Here is a 20896-nt window from a genome sequence, read left to right as displayed (position 1 = left end):
GTCAGCGTAGAGATAAAGATTCACGGACAAGTGAGGATTTGAGGGACCCTACTAGAGCCAGTTAGGTCTATTGGAATCACTTGGGAGAAATGAGGAATCAGTTTGACATTTTTATGTGGGGTTGATTTATGGAGCATCCAGTTAGTGAAGAAGCAACCCCTTCACCTACTCTCCTGGCCTTGGTTTTCTTTTGCTCTCACATCTACATTATCTTTCATGATATAACATTTTTTTTTCCATTTTACAATGATTCTCTCCCCTCCTTAACTATCCATCCCCTGTCCATCCAGATGGATGGGTTAATTCCTAGGAGCCATGTCTGTGCAATGTGGTTCAACTCTAAGGGCAGTTGATTGTGGCTGCAGATGGCTCATTCTTGCTAGAATGGAGATGCCACTCCAAGTGTATGGGATTGAGACTAAAAGGGGTTGAATCCATTTCTCTCTTCCTTCATGGAGCTGGAACTGTGACATGGGATCCTGGGAGCCAGGGGACGTCATCTTGCGTCTACCACATGGAATAGCTAGCCGAGAAGTCTATTCTTCCTCAGAAAAGGTAGTGGCAGACACACAGAGAGAAGCGGAGACATGTCGCAGAGCAGCCACAGTTCCCAACGGCCTTTCAATCCTCACGTCCACTGCTGACCCAGCTACATGTCTGCTCTTGGATCCTGAGATGCTCTCTGCCTTTTACAATCAATCCCTTCTTTTGGCTTAAGCTAGCTTGGGTTAGGTTCCTATTATTAGAAACCCAAAGACTCCGAACACAGTGATGAATAAATAGATGTACTAAGTCCTGCTGCCCTTTACTTTTATGCTTGCTCTCAGCTCGCTCTCTCAGGACAGGGTTTCTTTCACTTGCCCTAGTGTGAGTATACTGCTGTTTTACATATCCAAGTGGCATGCTCTCCACAACACCCCTTCTGCCCCTTCCCCCACACCCTTGCCCAGCTTCCTTTGATTTTAATTTTTATTCCTGAATGAAATGCTAACAAAGAAACACAGAAAGGCTTGGAGTATAATTATATATGCCGGCAACTTATGAATAGATAATGGGTTCCTTAGCCCACATCTCCCAGGATCTGTGATGTAAAGCGATAGGAAACAAGAAGGTTTAAAAATGAATATGCTATTGAGATCTGTTTACGGTAGGGCTACTCTATGCAGCCACATGAGATAAGGTCGCTCCCTGCTTAAGGGACCCTCAGCAGCTGCAGGGCCAGCTGTGCCCCTTACTCCCTGTTCCTTGTGGCCTCAGCCCCAGTAGGCTCTGACTGATGTATGTAAAGCCCCTGCTGCCAGAAATGATGACTCGAACAGGTCACTCCTCGGACTAGAAAATCACAACCTGGGCTCTTCAGAGAGAAGCCCCTTCTTGCTGACAGTATCTGCACAGAGCAGGTGGAGAAGCCTGAATGCTCAGAAGCCCTGAAGGGACCCCTAAAGGCAGACAAGCAAACCCTAAGCCAGTTAGCTGACAACTGTCAACACAGCCACAGTTTGATCCAACAGCTAAACTAAAAATAATTTGACACTTCACCACAGCATACTGGCCTGGCTCTGATGTGCAGAGCAAATGCTGACATACAGGCTGCTGCAGCATTTCCAGCAATTTAATAATGACGTCACGAGGGATTTTTAGATTTGAATGAGAAGATCACCCAGAAAGGCAGCTCCTTGGCGCTCAGTTGATTAGGCTGATGCTTTGTCTCTCTTTTAACAGCAATTTATTTGGTCCCTTTAGAAGCATCATACAGAGGGGGTCAGGTGTGCTGTTGGCTTCTTTCCGATGATTCTTGGTGATTACGCTCCTTGGATATCTTACTGGCACTACTGATAGGTCTTGCTCATACTTTGTGTAACCCTTCACTGGACAAGGAGATCTTTGAGGGCAAGAATCATGTCTTCATCTGTATCCATCTCTCTATCTCTAGTACCTAACAAGGCCTGGCAGTTTGGAACACTCTTAGGAAAATATTTATTAGACTAGAGGCTCGATGCACGAAGATTCATGCAAGAATGGGCCTTCCTTCCCCTGGCTGCCGGCACCGCCTTCGCTTGGGCGGGAGCCGCCTTTCTGCCTTCCCATGCTGCTCAGAGGCCTGGAGCAGCTGGGGTGGTGCTGAACGCCTGTGTTGTCACCATGGCGAAGAAGCAAGCGTCCCGCACCGCCTTTCTGCCTTCCCATGCTGCTCAGAGGCCTGGAGCAGCTGGGGTGGTGCAGGACGCCTGTGTTGTCGCCATGGCGAAGAAGCAAGCGTCCCGCCCTGCTCCCCGCCACTCGGTGCCTGTGTATGCAAATTAACCTGCCATCTTTGTTGGATTAATTTGCATACCCACTCCCGATTGGCTGGTGGGCATTGTGAAGGTACGGTCAATTTGGATCTTTCTCTTTTATTAGTGTAGATAAATGAACAACTGAAGAAATGCAAAAGTACAACTTTGGGCGGAGGGTTTTAGGAAGTTTCTTGAAGGATATATGATTGGTCTGAGTCTTCAAGGAACTATAAATTCACTGGAGTTAGTAAAACAGAAAGGTAGAGAGGGGGAGATTGAATGTTCCAGGCATTTGAAATTCCTACCAAGGAATGAAGTGGTTCAGTATAACATATGGGCAAAAGGAAGGGGATGAAGCTGAAAGATGGGTATGATCCAGAAGAACCTTGCATACTCTGCCAAAGAATTTGAATTTTATAATGTGATACATCACATAAACAAAGTGAAGGATAAAAGTGATAAGATCACACCAATAGATGCAAAAAAAAACATTTGACATACATCTATTGATAAAAACTCTCAGTAAAGTGAGGATTGGGGAACATACCTCATCATAACAAAGGCCATACTGGTATATGACAAACCCAAAGCTAAGGTCATACTCAATAGTGAAAAGCTAAAAGCAGCTGATCAATGATTCTCTCTCTTTTTCTTTAAGGTCAGGAATAAGATAAGAGTGCCCACTTTTACTACTTTTATTCAACATAGGCATGGAAGTCCTGACCACAGCAATCAGACAAGAAAAAGAAATAAAAAGCATCTGCATTGGAAAGGAAGAAATAAAACTGTCATTATCTGCAGATGACATAATATTATATTTGGAGAGAACCCTAAAGATTCCACCCAAAACTACTAGAACTAATAACTGAATTCAGTAAAGTAGCAAGATGTAAAATTAATATTCAGAAATTGATTGTATTTTATACACTAATAAAGACCAATCAGAAAGAAAAAGAAAGCAATCCTATTTACAATTTCATCAAAAGAATAAAAATACCTAGGAATAAATTTAACTAAGGAGGTAAAAGACTTGTACTTGGAAAGACATTGAAAACGGTGAAAGGGATTAATAAGAAGCACAAATTGAAAGTCACAAAAACAGTCACTGGAATGTAAGTCACAGCACAGGGAATATAGTCAGTAGTATTGTAATAACTATGTATGGTGCTAGATGGGTACTAGAATTACGGGGGTGATCACATCCTAAGGTATGCAAATGTCTAATCACTATGTTGAACACCTGAAACTAATATAATATTGTATGGCAACTATAATTGATAAATAAGTTTTAAAAAAAGAGTTTGAATTTTATTTTTTAGGTGATGGCAATCACAAAAAGATTTTCAGTAGGAGGGGAATATAATGAGATTTCTTATAGAAATTTTTCTTTGGCAACAACATGAAGGGTAATTGAGATGAGATTTCAGAGATCAGCTTAGAACAGTGGTTCTCAACCTTGGCTGCACATTAGAATCACCTGGGAATTTTTTTTTTTTAAATCCTGATTTCTGGGCCTCATCCTACGGAAATTCTGTTTCTTTGTTACTAATGTTGTGGTCCCACCCCATAACAAAGAAACAGAATTTCTGGAGGATGAGGCCCAGGAATCAGGATTTTAAAAAGATCCCCAGGTGATTCTAATGTGCAGCCAAGGTTGAGAACCACTGGCTTAAAAGAAACCCTTGCAGTTAATAGTTCAGGTGGGACTTTTAAAGGCCTGACCTTTGACTGAAAAGGCCTATATCTTCTTCTTCCTCTCACTGTCAGCTTTTCATCACCAGCAACACTATCAGAACCTCCTTCAGGAGCCAGGCCTGGGGATGCTGAGTAGTAAGAGAAAATGCCAACCACAATAGTTCTTCACCAACACTTTCATCTTAGTTGGGCCACCCCAAAAGACAAAGTGGACTTTTCCAGAAGGCGTATGAGCAGAAACTGACCCCCAACCCACACACACAAAAAGAACTGCAAAATTCCCCTTAAAAAAATGATTTTTAAATATTATTTTTATTGATTTCAGAGAGAAAGGGAGAGGAAGAGAGAGCTAGAAACATCAATGATGAGAGAGAATCATTGATCAGCTGCCTTCTGTACACCTCCTACTGGGGATTGAGCCAACAACCCAGGCACATGCCCTTGACTGGAATCAAACCTGGGGTCCACAGGCTGATGCTCTACCCACTGAGCCAAACCGGCTAGGGCTGCAAAATTCCTTTTGATGCCACAATCCTTGGGCACCTCACTTCTCTCAGCAACTATTGTGCCCACCCACCATATTGTACTTCTTCAGCAAGGGAGTATACAAGAAGAGGCAAAGGGAAAAGAGGAGAAGAGGAAGGTGGTAGAGGAGCGAGGCAGATGGTGAAGGCCCTTTATCTCATTTGGGAATAAAGAAGAAGAATGAAAGGTGTTACAAGAAGAGTAGAAGCTGTTTACATCTTGTGGCCCATTAGCAGGACTCAGATTTTACAAGGAGATTTAGGATAGATGGGAAAGCTCATTCAAGGGAAAGACCAGCTCTCCCTCCACTCTCTGGCACAAATCTGATGGGAGTTAAAAGGAGCTAATCCCTTTCCCTAGGTACCCAGGTCATCAGCCACAGCTATACAATGATATTAACTATTAACTAATAACTAAAAAAATATGCTCATGCCTGAATCATACCCCAAGAGATTCTAATTGAATTGGTCTAGAATGCGGTCTTGGAACTGGTCCGTTTATAGAATTCCCTGGGTGATGTGAATGTACAGATGAGCTGAGAACCATTGCTCTAGACCCAGGGGCCACCAAGTTTTCCGTAAAAGGCCAGAGAGTAAACATATTATGCTTTGTGGGCCACATGGTCTTTGATGCAACTACTCTACTCTGCTGTTTTAGTGTGAAAGTAGCCATAGACAATATGTCAATGAATGGGCCCAGCTGTGTTCTTATAAAACTTTATTTATAAAAATAGGCAGTAGGGTGAATCTGGCTCATGAGCCACAATTGATTGCTCTTTATTCTAGAAACACACTCCAAAGGAAGTAAGTCAGAAATAGAGAAAATAGGAAAAAAAACCATGCTGGTTTATAAAAAAGGCATTTGGAAGAATGCCTAGTTTTATTTTAGTACAATACGATATGTTTCTGAGGTCCATTTCATAAAATGCTTGGGTCTTCTGAGGAAATGAAGTTTTGGTAGTTGACAAAAATTCACTTTACCAACCCTGCAGTAGCTATCTGTTAATAATGACACTGTGTCGGTCAATTTTACATTTAAAATCTGATAACAAAGAGTTTGAATTTAAAGTCTTGGTTCCATATGAGTTAGGCCCAACTTAAGGCAAAGTGTCATGTTAGATATGGGGAGTAAAAGAAAGAAGAAAAAAAATAGACTATTAACTTCCATTAAACCTTTATGCTGTTTGACTTCTCAAGGAGATCATGTACAATGGATTAAAAAAATACAATAATGACCTACAATGGTGAATTAGAAGAATTAGACATGAAAGATGGACAACTTAAACTTAGAACTTAAATCAAGACAGAAAAAAATTAAAACCCTGATAAGAAGAGAGTCCTACAAGGTAAGGGAGGTGGGCTGGTGGACTGTGTTCTTCAAATTCCTTGGCTAGAATTCAGTTAGGAGCCTTTTCTTTCTGTTTTGTTTGGTTGTTATTGTTTTGTTTTTAATTCTACATGCATAGCCAATTTTAATGTATACCATTGGATTACGCTGGAGAAATCTAGAGAAAGCAGACATTAGAAAAATGAACTTTTGCCTAATTATGAAGTTTCTCTTCCATCCTCACTGGTTTCATCACTCTCTATGGAAAAAGTAGTAAATGATAGGCTGATGCCACGCATGCTCCTTGTGGTCAGGGCTCGATGAGCGGTGTGGGTTATGTTGTTCTTACCTTTATCCTGTCGATGTTGGCTTCCATCTTCAGCTGTTCCACCAGCTTCCTGGCTTGTGCTATGCTGGCAGTGTTGTTGCTAGCCATTGGAGTGCCGGGTGGGTTTTTCAGACACCCTGAGAAAGAAAACGAGGAAGAAGAATGCATCAGAGACGTCGGGAGCTGCCAAATGCGCAAGTTCATCAGAACCGAGGGATCTCAAAAGAGTGGCTGGAGCTAGGCCTGGCTAATCCAGCCCTCTCTCTCTTCAGTCCAGCTCTGCCTCAGACTGTCAGGTGGACCAGAATATGGAGTTTGCGTTTCCAACTCCCCTGACCTTCTGCCCTCCCATCCTTATGTAGGGGCAAAAAATGAAGTCTGTTACCGAGTCAGCCCTAATAAGATGTGCTGCCACATTAATAAAGCAAGTTATTAACATGATTATAGTTTATTAAATAACTTCAAAATAATAAGGGTGAGTGTCCACATTGCTGCTGTTGTTATTTATAGGGTACGACTATTGTCAGATACTGTGGTAAGTGCCCTGGGAGGATGAGTGAAAGGCAGGTGGAGAGAGGAATGGGAAGTTATGTAATCCTTCAGGACCAAAGACACCGAATTTACCATGTTTCCTTAATGGGCTCAAACACCAACTTTTTGGTTGACTCTAACCACCTAGGCCTATTAAACTGCAGAGACACTGCAATGGGAGGTGTGGCTTTGCAGTGTCACTGATCCAGCATTGTTTCAAATAGTCACTTCTCTTCACTCGGTCTGAAAGATGGCGTTCTTCACAACTACCCGCTGTCCTCACAATTCTTCAGAAACACATCTATAAAGACCAGGGGGAGGGATTGCCAGGTCTAAATGGCTAATTATGTCAATGGGTTCACGAATGGCATTCGAAATGAAGTATAATAGACATTACTTTTTAAAATGTGAAAATAGAAGACAAGTGTTTAGAGAGCGGAGCTCTGTATCTATGTAGCTTGTGAGATGGTTTCTTTGCCCAGGCTCTGCCAGACCCCCTCCTATCCTTGACCCCACCCCCTTCCACTTCTTATCCCAATTTCATTCCTCTTCTAATTCTTTCTTGGCCCACCGTCTCACTTTATTCTTGTTGTTCATCTCGGAATGCTTCCTATTTTATTTTCAGTGCCCATTTTCCCCGCCTTCTGATCAGGTCTCGCTTCTGCCAAAGTGCCATGTGCTATTTCAGGACCATCTGTGTAAATGTGCCCCTTGGGGTCACCGACCCCCAATAATGAAGCACTGTCTGCAATTTCACTAGCCCTGCTGAGAGCTGCATGACTCAAGAAACGCGAAGCATCACAACACTGCTGCAGTCAACATGAGTTGAAGCTTGTTCTGAAGACATTTTTTAAAAACCGTGACTTCTGCTAGCTTTGGGGAATATTTTTATCTACAGATAAAGTAGGATCAGGTTACCATCTAAAAAAGGAAAGAGCACTTGTATGCATGCGTATTAGCATAACCAGTGGACACAGGCACTGGGGCGGTGGGGGCTTGCCTGGGGTGGGAATGGCTGGGGACAGGGTGGTCAAGCAGGGAAAAAGGAGACATATGTAGAACTTTAGACAATAAATAAAAAAAAGAAAAAAATAAAGAAGAAGATAGTTCACAGAACAGCTACAGCAGATGGTAAAAACTTCAGTTCCCCCTAAAGAAGTCAAGGGTAAACAATACCTCTGGTATTGAAGGGGTAAAAAAAAATAAATAAATAAAAAAGGAAAGAGCAAATAAAAACCTGGGGAAGGAAGAATAACACATAATAAGTTCAATACATATTTTTTTACTCAAATCAAGAAATAATTTTTAATAACCAAAAAAACCCCAAAACAAAACACAAACAAAAGACTATAAATTATTTCGTTAGGTTATCTAGTTCTTCACGACAAAAAAAAATTATGTATGACTCTGTAAACAAAGAAGTCCCTTTCTAGAGAGTGCTATTTTATAAAGAACACTGAAAAATAAACTGGAAGATAAGTTAACTGTTTTCTCAATTTATTTTCAAAGGGTTTGGAGAGAATAAAGTGGGAAGGAAGATGCAAGGAATTTTAAAGCCACAAAGATCTCTGACTCTGCTTTCATATGCTTGAAGATCAAGAAACATGTAAAAACAAACGAAAAATAAATAAAAGGAGGCTTTAACAACTATGATTTCATAAGCATGGTTAGGGATCCAATGATCTTAGTGCTACAGAGAAATTAAGTGTATGCCCCTAAATCAAATAAACATCTCACCAGTTTGCAAAACCTTATAGGGCCAAGATGGAATATTGACTTACCCAGCAGAGTAGCCTAACTCTTCCATTCATCCAGAGTTGGAAGCAGCCATGATCTACAAGCCCCTGGACACTGTTTTGTGAAGCCAAACTAAAATTTATCACATGAGAATACAGACTAGAATACAGACTATCACAGAATTACCAAATATTCATGGGGCCTGAGGGAGCTTGGAAATTCTGGTCAGCTATTCTTCTGCCCTTGAATATAAATGAGATCACAAAGATCACAGCTTGCTTCCAAATACTCCTTCTTGTTCTTCATTAAGAACCCTATATATTACATATATATATATATATATATATATACATATATATATTATTTATTTATTTATTTATTTATTTTACAGAGATCCCCCTCCTCCCACCTCCCACCAGAACCCTGAATTTTAACTGGGCATATTAAGCTCAATGATACATTCCCCAGCCTCCCTTGCAGCTCAGTCTAGTTAAATGACTTAAGCTTTGCCCAATGAGATATAAGCAAAAGTATCCTTGAAGAAAGGGGTATAACCTTTGCCTCCCCTTCCTCCTGCCACTGGCCTGGAGGGTAGTCATGTCAACCATAGAGCTCCATCTTGAACTTCTAGGCGACACTTCAGGGTGAGCAGGGAGGAGCTGGGTCCTTACTGACATGGTAGAGCCACCAGACCAGCTGTGAACTGGTTACCATCTATGTGAAGAGAAATGAGCACTGATCTTGTTTCCATCACCATTATTAAGGGTTTCTCTGCTATTGGCTAACAGATCTGCCATTTACTGAGTATATAACCCATTCTTTTCATTTGGCTATCTAAGAAAGTCTATGTCCTAATGCCTGCTCATGTTCCTAGGAAAGCTGTGGATGTCCTGAGGAGACTGAGCTAGAAAGTCTATTGCTGCTGTAATACATTCCTATATATTTAGTAACGTAAATAATAGAGGTTTATTATCCTGCAGTTTTGGAGGTCAGGGATCTTAAATAAGTCTCCCTGGGCTCAATTCTAGGTGCTGGCAGGGCTGCATTTTTTCTGGAGGCTCTGAGGAAAAAGCTCTTTCTTTTCCCTTTTTTGGTTCTGGAAGCTGCCAGCATTCCGTGGCTCTTGGCCTTTTCCCCCATCTTCAAAGCCAGCGATTGTGAGTTGAGTTCTTCTCATGTCACATCACCCTAACATCTTCTCCAGTCACATTTCCCTTTGACTCTCTTCTGCCCCCAAACTACATTGGGCCCACCCAGATGATTCAGGGTAATCTCCCGATCTTTAGGTCAGCTGATTAGCAACCTTAATTCCATCTGCAACCTTATTTCCCCTTTGCCATGTAACAACATATTCACAGGTTCCAGGAACGGGGACATGGACACCTTGGGGGGCCTTTATCCTTCTTACCATAGAAGGAGACCTCTGTGCAGGCAGAGAAGGGAAGTAGGAAGGTTGGGGTTGAGATGGGAAAAGAATGGGCAGGATGCCAGTCTAGACATGCTGGGAGAGAACATGGTGGAAATCGAAATGGACTTAAGTTTTAAGTGAAAAAATAAACATAGGCTTTGATTTGTGCTCCTTGTTTTAGGAAGATACATCCTGAATGTTCTTGTTTTACCATATGACCCAACAGAGGTCTCGCGCCCCTTTGAGAATCGCTTTGCACATTCTCCTTTTTCACATCCAGCTGCTTTCCCATAAAAGCACTGACAAAATTCCGCCCCTCCTGCCCCCGCCCCCCCGAAGACTGAAAACTGTGGAGTCCTAGACCAGTGTTCCAAAGAAGTATGTGTTTTCCTAGAAAGTGGCTGTGGTAAATAAGAAAAGTTGGCCTATCATTTAAGCTTGAGGCATTTGGACAAAACATTTTATACTTATACACACACACACACACACACACACACACTCTTTTCATCCTATAAAACTGAAACTCTATATCCAATAAACAATAACTCCCATTCTTTTCTCCCTTCAGCCCTGAAAAGCACTCTTCTACATTCTGTTTCTATGGTTTTGGCTATTCTAGATACCTCAAGGAGGTAAAATCATACACTTTTGTCTTCCCATGACTGGCTTTGACTCTCTTCATGTCCTCCAAGTTCATTCATGTTGTAGCATGTGTCAGAATTTCCTTCTGTTTTAAGGATGAATATTTCATTGTATCTATATAGTATATTTTGCTTATCCATCTATCTATTGATGGATACCCGGGTCACTTCCATGTTTTAGTTACTGTGAATAGCACCTCTATGAACATGGATATATAAATATCTCTCCATGACCCTACTTTTGGTTCTTTTGGGTATATCCCTAGAAGTGGAATTGCTGGATTATATGTAAATCTATTTTATTTTTTATTTTTTGAGGAATAGCCATACTGTTTTCCACAGTGGCTGTACCATCCATATAATAAAAGGGTAATATGCAAATTGACCTTAATGGTGGAACTACCAGGACTGCCCCTTGGTGGTCAGTGTGCTCCCACAGGGGGAGCTCTGCTCAACCACAAGCCGGGCTGATGGCTGTGAGCGCAGTGGCAGTGGTGGGAGCCTCTCCCGCTTTCTCAGCAGCACTAAGGATGTCCAACTGCGAGAAGGCGCAGGCTGGGCTGAGGGACACCCCCCCTCAACTGCACGAATTTTCATGCACTGGGCCTCTAGTTTTACATGCTTATAAAAAGTACACAAGGGTTCCAATTTTTCTTTATCCTCACCAACACTTGTTATTTTCTGTTTGTTTGGTTTTTTGATAGTAGTCCCCCTAATAAGTGAGAGGTGGTTTCTCTTTGTAGTTTGATTTTTATTCCATAATGATTAGTGATATTGAGCTTCTTTTCCTATACTTACCAACCACTTGTATATCTTCTTTGGAGAAATGTCTATTCAAATCCTTTGCCCATTTTTGAAATAGTGTTTTTGTTGTTAAGTTTTAGGAGTTCTCTATCTATTCCGAATATTAATCTCTTATCAGATATATGGTTTATATTTCCTCCCATTCTGTGAATTGACTTTTCACTTTGTTAATAGTATGCTTCGATGTACACAGCTTTAAATTTTCATGAAGTCCAATTTGTCTATTTTTCTTTTGTTGCTTGTGCCTTTGTTGTCATATCCAGGAAATCATCACCAAATCCAATGTTGTGAAGCTTTTCCCTATGTTTTCTTCAGAGTTTTATAGTTTTAGCTCTTACACTTAGGTCTTTGATACATTTTGAGCTAACTTATATATACAGGGTTAAGTAATGGTACAACACCTTTCTTTTGCATGTGGATATCTAGTTTTCCCAGCACCATTTGTTGAAAAGACTGTCTTTTCCCTATTAAGTGGTCCTGCCACCCTTGTTGAAAATCATTTGACTATATGTGTGAGGGTTCCTTCCTGTGCTCTCTATTCTATTCCTAAATTAATTCTATTCTCAGTTAATTTCTAAGTATTTTATTATTTTGACACTATTGTAAATGGAATTTTTCAATTATTATCCTTTCCAGATTGCTCATTGTTAGTGTATAGAAATACTACATGACTGTTTTTTTGTTTTTTTTAATGGGGAGGAGGCAGCCTATTGTCTTTCAATGCTACCTGAGTTGAGAGTAACTGCATGCTGTGAGAAGCGTTGTTGAGCAAAGGGTCTTGCACCTTGTGAACATAATGGGACCCAGAAAAGTGTTGACAGAGCCCTGTTAGAGGCTTAGGCAGTTTCAACAGGGAAGCAGACGCACATCAGATATTCTTGGCGAATGTTCCTGTTTCATTTTACATGTAACCCAAATTGGGCAGAAATGACTTTTATTTTATAAGAGAGAAGGAAATCGTTCGAAGACACCAACAAAAATAGCTAAAAGGAAAAGTAAAATTCTGCCTAAAAGATCAGTCAGATAAAGCTTTAAAACACACATACCTCTTAAAAACAACGAAAAGCTTTTGGTTAAAAATAGAGGGAGATTCATCTCTATGCCTCGCTCCTCTCGCACCCCAGCAGCCCAGTCTTTGGACTGCCTTGTGATGCCCTGGAGGTTACCTTTGCCGAAGCCCAGCCTGGCCCTGGAGCCATCAGAGGGCCACTCCAGAGATTCACCCAGCGGTGGACTCTACTTCTCCTCAAAATCGGTGGAGCAGAAGGAAATTGAGTCCGAATCTGGTTCTCTTGGGGGGAACTCTGAATTCCTGAGGTCATCTCTGGGAGTCAGCTGGGCTGATGAGCAAAGGTTGGGTAGTGCAGCTAGAGTGACACTCTTTGGTCCATCAAGCTGTTCTGAGCCCAGCAACTGGTAGCACTGTCAAGTGTTGTATCACCTGGCAATCAAGTTACGGCATAGAATACGGGTGGCCACACATCTCTAAGTTTGAATTAGAGGATATGATACTGCACACCAATTCTTTCAGAATTCTATAGCCAAAAGCTCTTTTGAAAATTCTAATAATTTACCCTCTGGAATTTCCAAATAGGACTCAACCTATTCTCCAAGCCTCACTAGATTCATGGCAGGGGTTCTCAGTCAGCGGAGGTACCACCCCTTCAGAGGCATTTGGAAATGTGTGGGGTGGTCTGGGTTATGATAATAACTAGAGATGCTGCTGGCATTTAGGGAGCAGAGGCAGAAGCTCTCGTGCCCTGCAGAGTGCCAGGTAACAATGACGTGGGCTGCTCAAAAGGCCCATGGTACTCTCGATGGGGAAGGACACTGACAAAGCAGCCACAGAGAGAACCATGCATGAAAAATCCGCTCAAAGAAAGTACTGCGCGAGGAAAGTTGCAACTAACTGGGTTTTTATACTTATGTCTTATGATCCCTATTACCGTTCCAGCGATGAATAAGTGTTACGAGCTCTTAATTCTCATTAGCATTATGCTTTATGGATGTTTGATTCCTGTTTATTTAAAAGAGAACAGTCAGAGGGCAGGCAGGGGAGGGTGAGTGGGAAGAGATCAATCAGTGAACTTGCATGCATATATGTATATCCTGTGGACACAGACAACGGGGTGGTGAGAGCCTGGGGGAGGAGGGACGGAGCAGGCTGGAAGAGGTTAATGGGGGGAAAAGGAGGAACTATGTGATACCTTCCACAATAAAGATTAAAAATAAAATAATAATAATACAAAAAGAGAACAGTCTCTTTCTTGCAATGAGCTGGTAGAATGAGATTATGCTGGGTTTTATCTGCCGGTGAGCAAAAAGAATACAAACGACAAAACCCCCTAGAACAATGATAAAGCTTGTGTAGGACAGATTGGCAGGACTCCGCAAGAATGTCCCTAATTATCCCACCTGAATTCCAAACCCAAGAATAATACAGAAGGCATTTTTGTTTTTGTTTTCAACTGATGAGCAGAACGCCCCCACCCCCAACCCCCGTCCTCACCCCAGCAATAGGAGAGAGAGGCCTGTAAAGGACTAATAACCATTCGATGAGCTTTCTTTTTCTAATGATACATCCAGCATTTAAGTTTCTTTGAGGAGGAACTTTTCTGTTAAGAAAACACACATTTTCTTGCCACTTAGGCTTAGGAATAAACACACAACCCTTCATTTCTGTGACACGAAGATAAATAAATGTGTTGCTAATGGGATTTTTGCCTTAGAGAGTGTAGGTTAATTGTGGGGGATCCCATTCTTTTAATACTCTAGTGGTGTTCTTTAAGTCAGGCAGCCTGGCATCCAGCAGGCTTCCCTATGGACTTTCATTTTAATTATCACTGTGTGTTTCTCAGAACTGCGTTTTGATATTTGCAGTAGGTGCTAAGGCGGTTTGATTTATTTGTTTTGTATATTTACAGGTTCAGATTACATTGGCAATAACACAAACGATTTTAGGTCTAGAAAACAAATGAGAGGTTTATCGTCTCTCAGTCACCTGATGATACCTTGAGGATTCTCATCTGTCAGTTAGCCATATCATTCATCGGTGAGGGCTTTTGAATTAGAGGACTAATTTCAAACGATTCTAATTAAAAATATTTCTGAGCTTCGACATTAGTCGCCTAGATAAATATCTTTGTTACCTGTTCACACCACAACCCAAGTTCAGCTTGGTCATTTTGCCACTCATCTGTTTTGATCCCTACGCTAATTTATTCTGCAGCAAGCAAGGGCAGCCTCACGAATTGATTAGATTACGCCTACAAAGGGTACAGTTAATATCCACTCCTGCGAAGGGCTTTAACAGTCAGAACGCCAGTGAATGTATGCATAGCAGCTGCAGTGTGAAGAATAATAATTGTAGGATAGGCTGCCAGGCTTCAGCGTAGCTCTTTGTCAGGCATCTCTGTTACCAGTTGGCCACTTGGACTTGATACCAAAATAGCACATTTCAATCTGTACTAATAAGCACACACTAATTTCTTTTTGGTGCTTCAGCCACTAGGGATATTTTCAATCAATAAGGGATTTATTTGTGAAGCGTGTTGCTTCTCCCTCAACACTTCCAGGCCCCAGAGTCTCAGGGTTGGAGTCCACCTTGGACGTTCAGTCTTTCCCAATTATGTTTTAAAAATCGGAAACGTCATCAAGATGTCTTTTGGGGGTCACCATGTGCTGGTCTCCTCCCTTCCCTTGGCTCATATTTGAGCAGCAGTGTGGAGACTGGAGGAGGAGAATGAAAACAGATGAGAATGGGACAAGTGGGGGGACAGTGAGGGGGTAGAGAATATCCACACAGACTTAGGCATGGAGGAGCTTGGTGATAAGGGGTATGAAATGATACTGAACTCCACTGGGTGCTGACTGATATTTGAAGAGGAGAGGGGGGAGGGGAGGAGAGGGGAAAGGAGGGGAGGGAAGGGGGTCCAGGGAGATGAAGGAGGCACCGGAAGATATCCTCCCCTGGGGAGCCTCAGGGAGTTCACAGGCAGCCAGGATGAGAGAGCTGGACAACACAAGCTGGCGAAGGGGAAAGATGGATTTGTAAACAAATCAAAACAGGGGCCTTCTAAGTACCTCCCCACCTCCCCCATCTTTTAGTGCTTCTCATTTCCGGGAATTCAATTTTACAGGCCAAAAGCTCTGTTCTTTCACTAGAGGGCCAGAAACTCATATTAAAAACGAACATTAGCTTGTAAACCAATAGCTTGCCGTGTGCCAGGAAGTGGGCCAAGTGCTTTAAAGCATTATCCTATTTAACCCTCACAATTCCAGGGCAGCAAGTAACCACCACGTCCCTGGTTGGAGGAAACTGAGGTTTAGATGAAGTCAGAGCATTAGTGTTTCTGCATCATGATCCCCAGAGAAAGGTTTCCTTCCAGCCCTCTCCATTCACATTTTTAGAGGCAGCAGACCGATCCTAATCTGGGGACTATGGTATATGTTTGGCCATTTCACAAACATAATAGCAAATTTTACCGTCTTTGTAGCTCAGGGAGAGCAAGTGGGAATGAGGGCTAGTGTACCAATAGGGAAGGAAAATCAAGGGAGTGACATCAACTTCAAGTCCACTCTGTACTATTTCTGTGAGGGTTTGCTGGGATATGGCCACGTGCCCAACAGAAGAAAGACAAGATCCCATCTGATTTCTCTCAAATCAGCATGGGAGCCATCAATGCCGTGCAGGTGGAGAGGAAGACACAGCACAGCTCCCCCATTCCACTGGGCTGCCGGAAACCATGGTTCGAGACGGCAGGTCTCTGCTTTCCAGCAAGCTGCTGCTTCTGAAATAGCTTCTCTGTGAGACACAGCCTTCCTCTTGGAGAGAGCATCCTTGGTTAGCTGCTCTTAACGACCTTGACAAAAACACATCCCTCCAACAATGTTGACTCAAAGTCATGGATTTTACAGATTATGCAACAGGAATGAACAGGCCATGTTGAACTTAAAAATGACACATAAGCTTTTCGTTTTTATCTGGGCCTTGGATAAGGAAACGGCTTGTTATCCACAAATGGGGCTGGCATTCTTAGGTGTTAAATGGGCTTTGTTCACATCAAGGAAAAAGGATTAGTATTTTGTATGGCATATGTTGGATTTTTCTCTTTCTTTTCTTTTTTTTCTTTTTGTAAATATGGAAGCCCAGACCATGAACCAGTAGGATTCCAACAAAAGAGAAATAATGAGCTTGTTTCCATAGAAATGGCTCTATTAACCTCCTGATGTCTACTACTCTGCAACAGCAGGCAAAGGGGATCTGACAGGCTGCGGTCTTCTGCATCCCTGTAGGACATTATCTATTGGTTAATTAATTTCTTAAAAAACAACAACAACCTACTGCTTCAATTCTAAATTCTCAGTGGATCTCAAGGTATAGACAACCCCCGGAGTTTGTCCACGCTTCCCTGCCACTGTTCCAATGGCCCCTTAGGCTTACAAAACGGTAACACCGGAAGTCCTTTGCTTGAGCTCCTCAAAACAGCCCCCCCCCCGCCCCCCTCGTGCCCTCTGCCCCCAGTAAGAACCAGACCTCCTCTGTTTAGGTTTGTTTTTTTATCACTGTGTTGTCTGGGGATATTCCCCGTGATACAACTGACGGGTTGTACAAGAGGAAAAGACAGGCACCAGGCGATAGAAGATCTGAATTCTAGTGTATTCTGACATTCTCAAGCTGTTTTACAGTGGGAAAATCATTTAATCTTTCTGGAGTTCAGTGGCTCAGTTGTAAACTAGAAATAACAACTGCAGGATTGCACGAGTGTGCTTCATGCTTGTAACAGCGTGTTATAACTAATGGAGTGCTACACAAGAAGCAGGCATGAATAGAGAATGACCACTACTATTTACTGAGCAACTACTAAGCACTGTGACCCAAGAATATGACATACATAACCTCCAATGCTCACAACAAGGAACCCAGGAAAGGAGTAAGGGACTAAGGCAGTGATGGCAAACCTTTTGAGCTCGGCGTGTCAGCATTTTGAAAAACCCTAACTTAACTCTTAATTAATTTCTTAAAAATTAATTAAGATACAGAAATTTTTTGATCTTTGCAACCATAGTAAAACAAAGACTTCTATTTTTGATATTTATTTTACATATTTAAATGCCATTTAACAAAGAAAAATTAACCAAAAAAATGAGTTCGCATGTCACCTCTGACACGCGTGTCATAGGTTCGCCATCACTGGACTAAGGCAAAGGGGAAAAACAAACAAACAACAAACAAACAAAAACTATGATGATATCCAACTGTGACTCTATTAAGTGAGAACTTAATAATAAGCAAGAACTCAAAAAAAAAAATCCAAAGGGAAGGAAATCTTTTTGGGGAGGAAGATGAGTAAATCTTTACATTCAATTTTGAACTTTCTGATTTGCCTTGACAACCTATGGAAGAGATGGAAATGATTTGAAAATCAATTATGATTTGGAATTAGCAAACAAGGATTTAGTGAGCGCTTCATGTGTGCGAGTCAGAAGCATCTGCCCAGGTTACACACAGGGTTTCTAAGGAAACCAGCCATTGAGCAGATGTGCTACCCCAATCATTCTAGGCAGGCACTTTCTTTCCTTGGTTTCTTCTGTAGGCAAAGGCTCACATCCGCGTATAGTAGTGACAGATTAAACATGCAAACCTAGCACCTGAGGCTAATTGCCGTCTGCCTCCTCCTCAGGCCGATTTCCTGTATGTAAAGGCCAGAGGCGCATCTGTGCACACACAGCGAGCACTTCCATCAAAATCTCCACTGCCTGCTGCTGCCGGCATCACCCGCCCTAGTCTCCAGCCAAACCAGCCTCGCTCCCTGTTCTCCCGACACAGCTCATGCCCGTGGCGGCCATGATTTTGCCACATCTCTCATCCCTCCTGCACGCTTGTAACTGACAGCCCAGCTCCCGCCGCCTCTCGTCCTCTGAGAAACCTGCCCGGCAACGACAGACAGCAGCCTCCTCAGTCCCTCAAGCCCACCCCAGCCCGGGAGCCAGTGCTAGCAGAAAACAAGCCATTCCCCTGCCTATTTTTAAAATTGCATGCCGACTGGTATTATCAATTATTAGTATTCTGTCCAGAGTCCCTCCCATAGATATTTATAAAACGTGCCCTTCTAGCCCCCAAATTGCGCTAAATTTTTCTGTCTTCGCTGGTTAGACAGGTCAAGCCAGGCTTTACCCTCGGGCTCCTGTGCGTGCTGCTCCGAGGTCTGCAATGCTCTGCAGGGCTGCATCTTCCCTGGGAGGGGCCGCACACAGCCGCTGCTTCCTCCTGCAGACCTGCGTCAGATGCTGTCTCCTCCTGATCACACTGTCTGAGTGCTGCGTCCGCCCCTGTCATTCCCCAGCACATCGCCCTGTTTATTTCCTTCAATGCATCACAATCACCTGGAGTTACTGAATTCGTTTACATATCAGCAGTCTCTTTTCTCCTCTAAATGTAAATACGTCAAAGACCTCGTCTGTTGTATTTACAGACAGAGCTCAATACGTATTTTAAACGGATGAAGGTCCTGCGCACCCCGGCACCCGGCCTTGTGTACATATATTAATTAGTCGCAGCGGGAAATGTTTGTTACTTCTGGCGGGGGGCAGGGGGAGTACCTGGCACCCAGCATCAGGGGGGCCCCTCTCTGTAGCCCCACCAGATGTGTCTGGATGCAGATTGCGAACAATGGCTTTGGTTTGGTAGCAAATGCGCAATGAAGCACGTCCCCTCAAAGGGCACCTCCCAGGGTCTAAATCTCCTCTGATCTTCAAGTAGCCCCACATTCTTGGGGCAAAAGATAGGCTTGTGACTTGCACCTTTTTCCCTTTTACCATTTCCGGGCTCCTGCAAACAAGGGACACATCCTCAGGTGACTAGATGCATTCTGGGTTGTTTTTGGCAAAATATAAAGCATCAATACCTTTCCCCAGTTGCAAAGTTACATAAATGCTCTGTTTGAGAGCGTACACACCAGTCCAATGTTGAAAGCTCCTCTGTAACGTTGGCCTCCCATCCCCCCTCCCTCCACCAACCTGTGACCACTCATCGCAGACAGAATCCGCGTGTGAGGCCACAGCTCGAAAACACAGCATGGAAGGCCTCGTCTCCCTTCTTTTTAAAAAAAATATACTTTTATTGATTTCAGAGAGGGAGAGAGAGCTAGAAACATCAGTGATGAGGAGAATCATTGATTGGCTGCCTCCTGCATGCCCCCTGGCATGTGCCCTTGACTGGAATTGAACCTGGGACCCTTCAGTCCGCAGGCCGACGCTCTATCCCCTGAGCAAAGCCGGCTCGAGTTTGTCTCCTTTTTATTAGTTTAGTATCAGGGAAAGCAAAGGCCCATTTCCCCCCAATTCGCTTTTAAAAAGAGTTTTTCTCATAAAACAAACACATAGCCATTATTGGGAAACGGAAAAACACAAGAGATTTAGAAAACAAAAAGCTCCTATAATCCTTCTGATGACAACCAAGTTAATCTTCACAGTAACTTTTCAAGTGCCTTTTGGGTGTGTAATATCATGCTGGGAAGATAACATGAACTAACGTACATAACTATTTGCTGGGCCCCGCCTAAATGTTGGCCTTCTGCGGTACTTTCTCATTATCCACACTTCAAGATGGGTTCCTCCTCCACCCAACGTCCTGAGGAGAATGGAGTCATCCTGATGTTTCCCATTACTCACGTGTCCATCTTTTAAGGCTATCACATATCTCTGATATGTCATACAGAGCCGTTTTGTTATTATTGTAAACAGTGCTGTTTTTTAAAACTGCTGCTCTGGGTGCATAAAACAAATTGCCAGGCCAATATCCTTCTGATCATAAGGAGTGAACAGAGAAAAAATGTAAGAAATTAAAGATGAAGAAACAAGGAGCTTTTTTTTTTTTTCACTTTGTCACTGAGTAAGGACATAGACACCCACTCCCCACACCGAGTCAGAAGCACCCTGGGTGGCAGGAGAGGAGAGGCACGGAAAGGGCGCTTCTCCACAGGACAGCTGTTTGCTTGCCATCTCCAAAGGGTGAAAGGAACCTGTCTGAAATGTGGACTTGGGGAGGTCATCGTACATGTGCTTTTTGTAAAGTAAGTTTTATCTAAGTATAATTTCTATATACACACGAAATGTCACCGTTTTGGTGTGCCGATGACAGGGTTTGGTAATTGTGCATATATAGTCCCCAAAGCACTTCCATTGCAGACACTATTTTCAGGAGCTACTTAACCACCTTGGCTGCTCACTGGCTTCCTTTTCCAGCCTGCCCTCCTGGAATGAACACCTTTGAGACCAATCCCCAGATACCTAGCGCAGTTCTGAGAAAGTAAAGACAATGAACTGGACTGAGCTTAATTAATATACTCTGGAATTCACAGAGTTATTAAATCTCAGAGTTGAGCGGAACCCAGAAGATATCTTGCAGAACTACCTAATCACTGATTCAATACCCTTGAATCACTTGTGACACAGGCTTAGAAAATACCTCTCAATGTATAGAGCCCAGAGTGGCACTGTGCTTTATTTAACATTTGGGCCAGTTTGGGCAGCCCCTGAGGGGCCCATGAAAGGAGGCCTCTTCCAGGATAAGAGTTCAGGATTTTTCTAGGAATGAGCAAGTTAGAAAATAGCTCCTCTGCAG

The 20896-nt window shown here is 42.7% G+C and overlaps 1 protein-coding gene across 2 annotated transcripts in view; it reads right to left on the bottom strand.

Moving 5' to 3' along the window:
* Positions 1 to 20896, bottom strand: part of GNG2 (guanine nucleotide binding protein (G protein), gamma 2) — a 110523-nt gene that overhangs the window by 12570 nt on the left and 77057 nt on the right. The window contains exons 1-2 of one of the 2 annotated variants that reach the window (XM_006773786.2): positions 18449 to 18656; positions 6172 to 6287 (exon numbers count right to left, since the gene is read on the bottom strand). In XM_006773786.2, the coding sequence (XP_006773849.1) occupies positions 6172 to 6287; positions 18449 to 18503 (171 nt within the window). In that variant the 5' untranslated portion in view covers positions 18504 to 18656. Of the gene's footprint in view, positions 1 to 6171; positions 6288 to 18448; positions 18657 to 20896 lie in introns of those variants that run through there. The other variant, XM_006773787.2, reaches the window with a different exon arrangement.

The sequence above is a fragment of the Myotis davidii genome, unplaced genomic scaffold, assembly GCF_000327345.1.
Source record: "Myotis davidii unplaced genomic scaffold, ASM32734v1 scaffold847, whole genome shotgun sequence".
Taxonomy (NCBI): Eukaryota; Metazoa; Chordata; class Mammalia; order Chiroptera; family Vespertilionidae; genus Myotis; species Myotis davidii.
The sequence above is the reverse complement of the archived record's forward strand: the minus strand, read 5'-3'. Positions and strand labels throughout refer to the sequence as shown.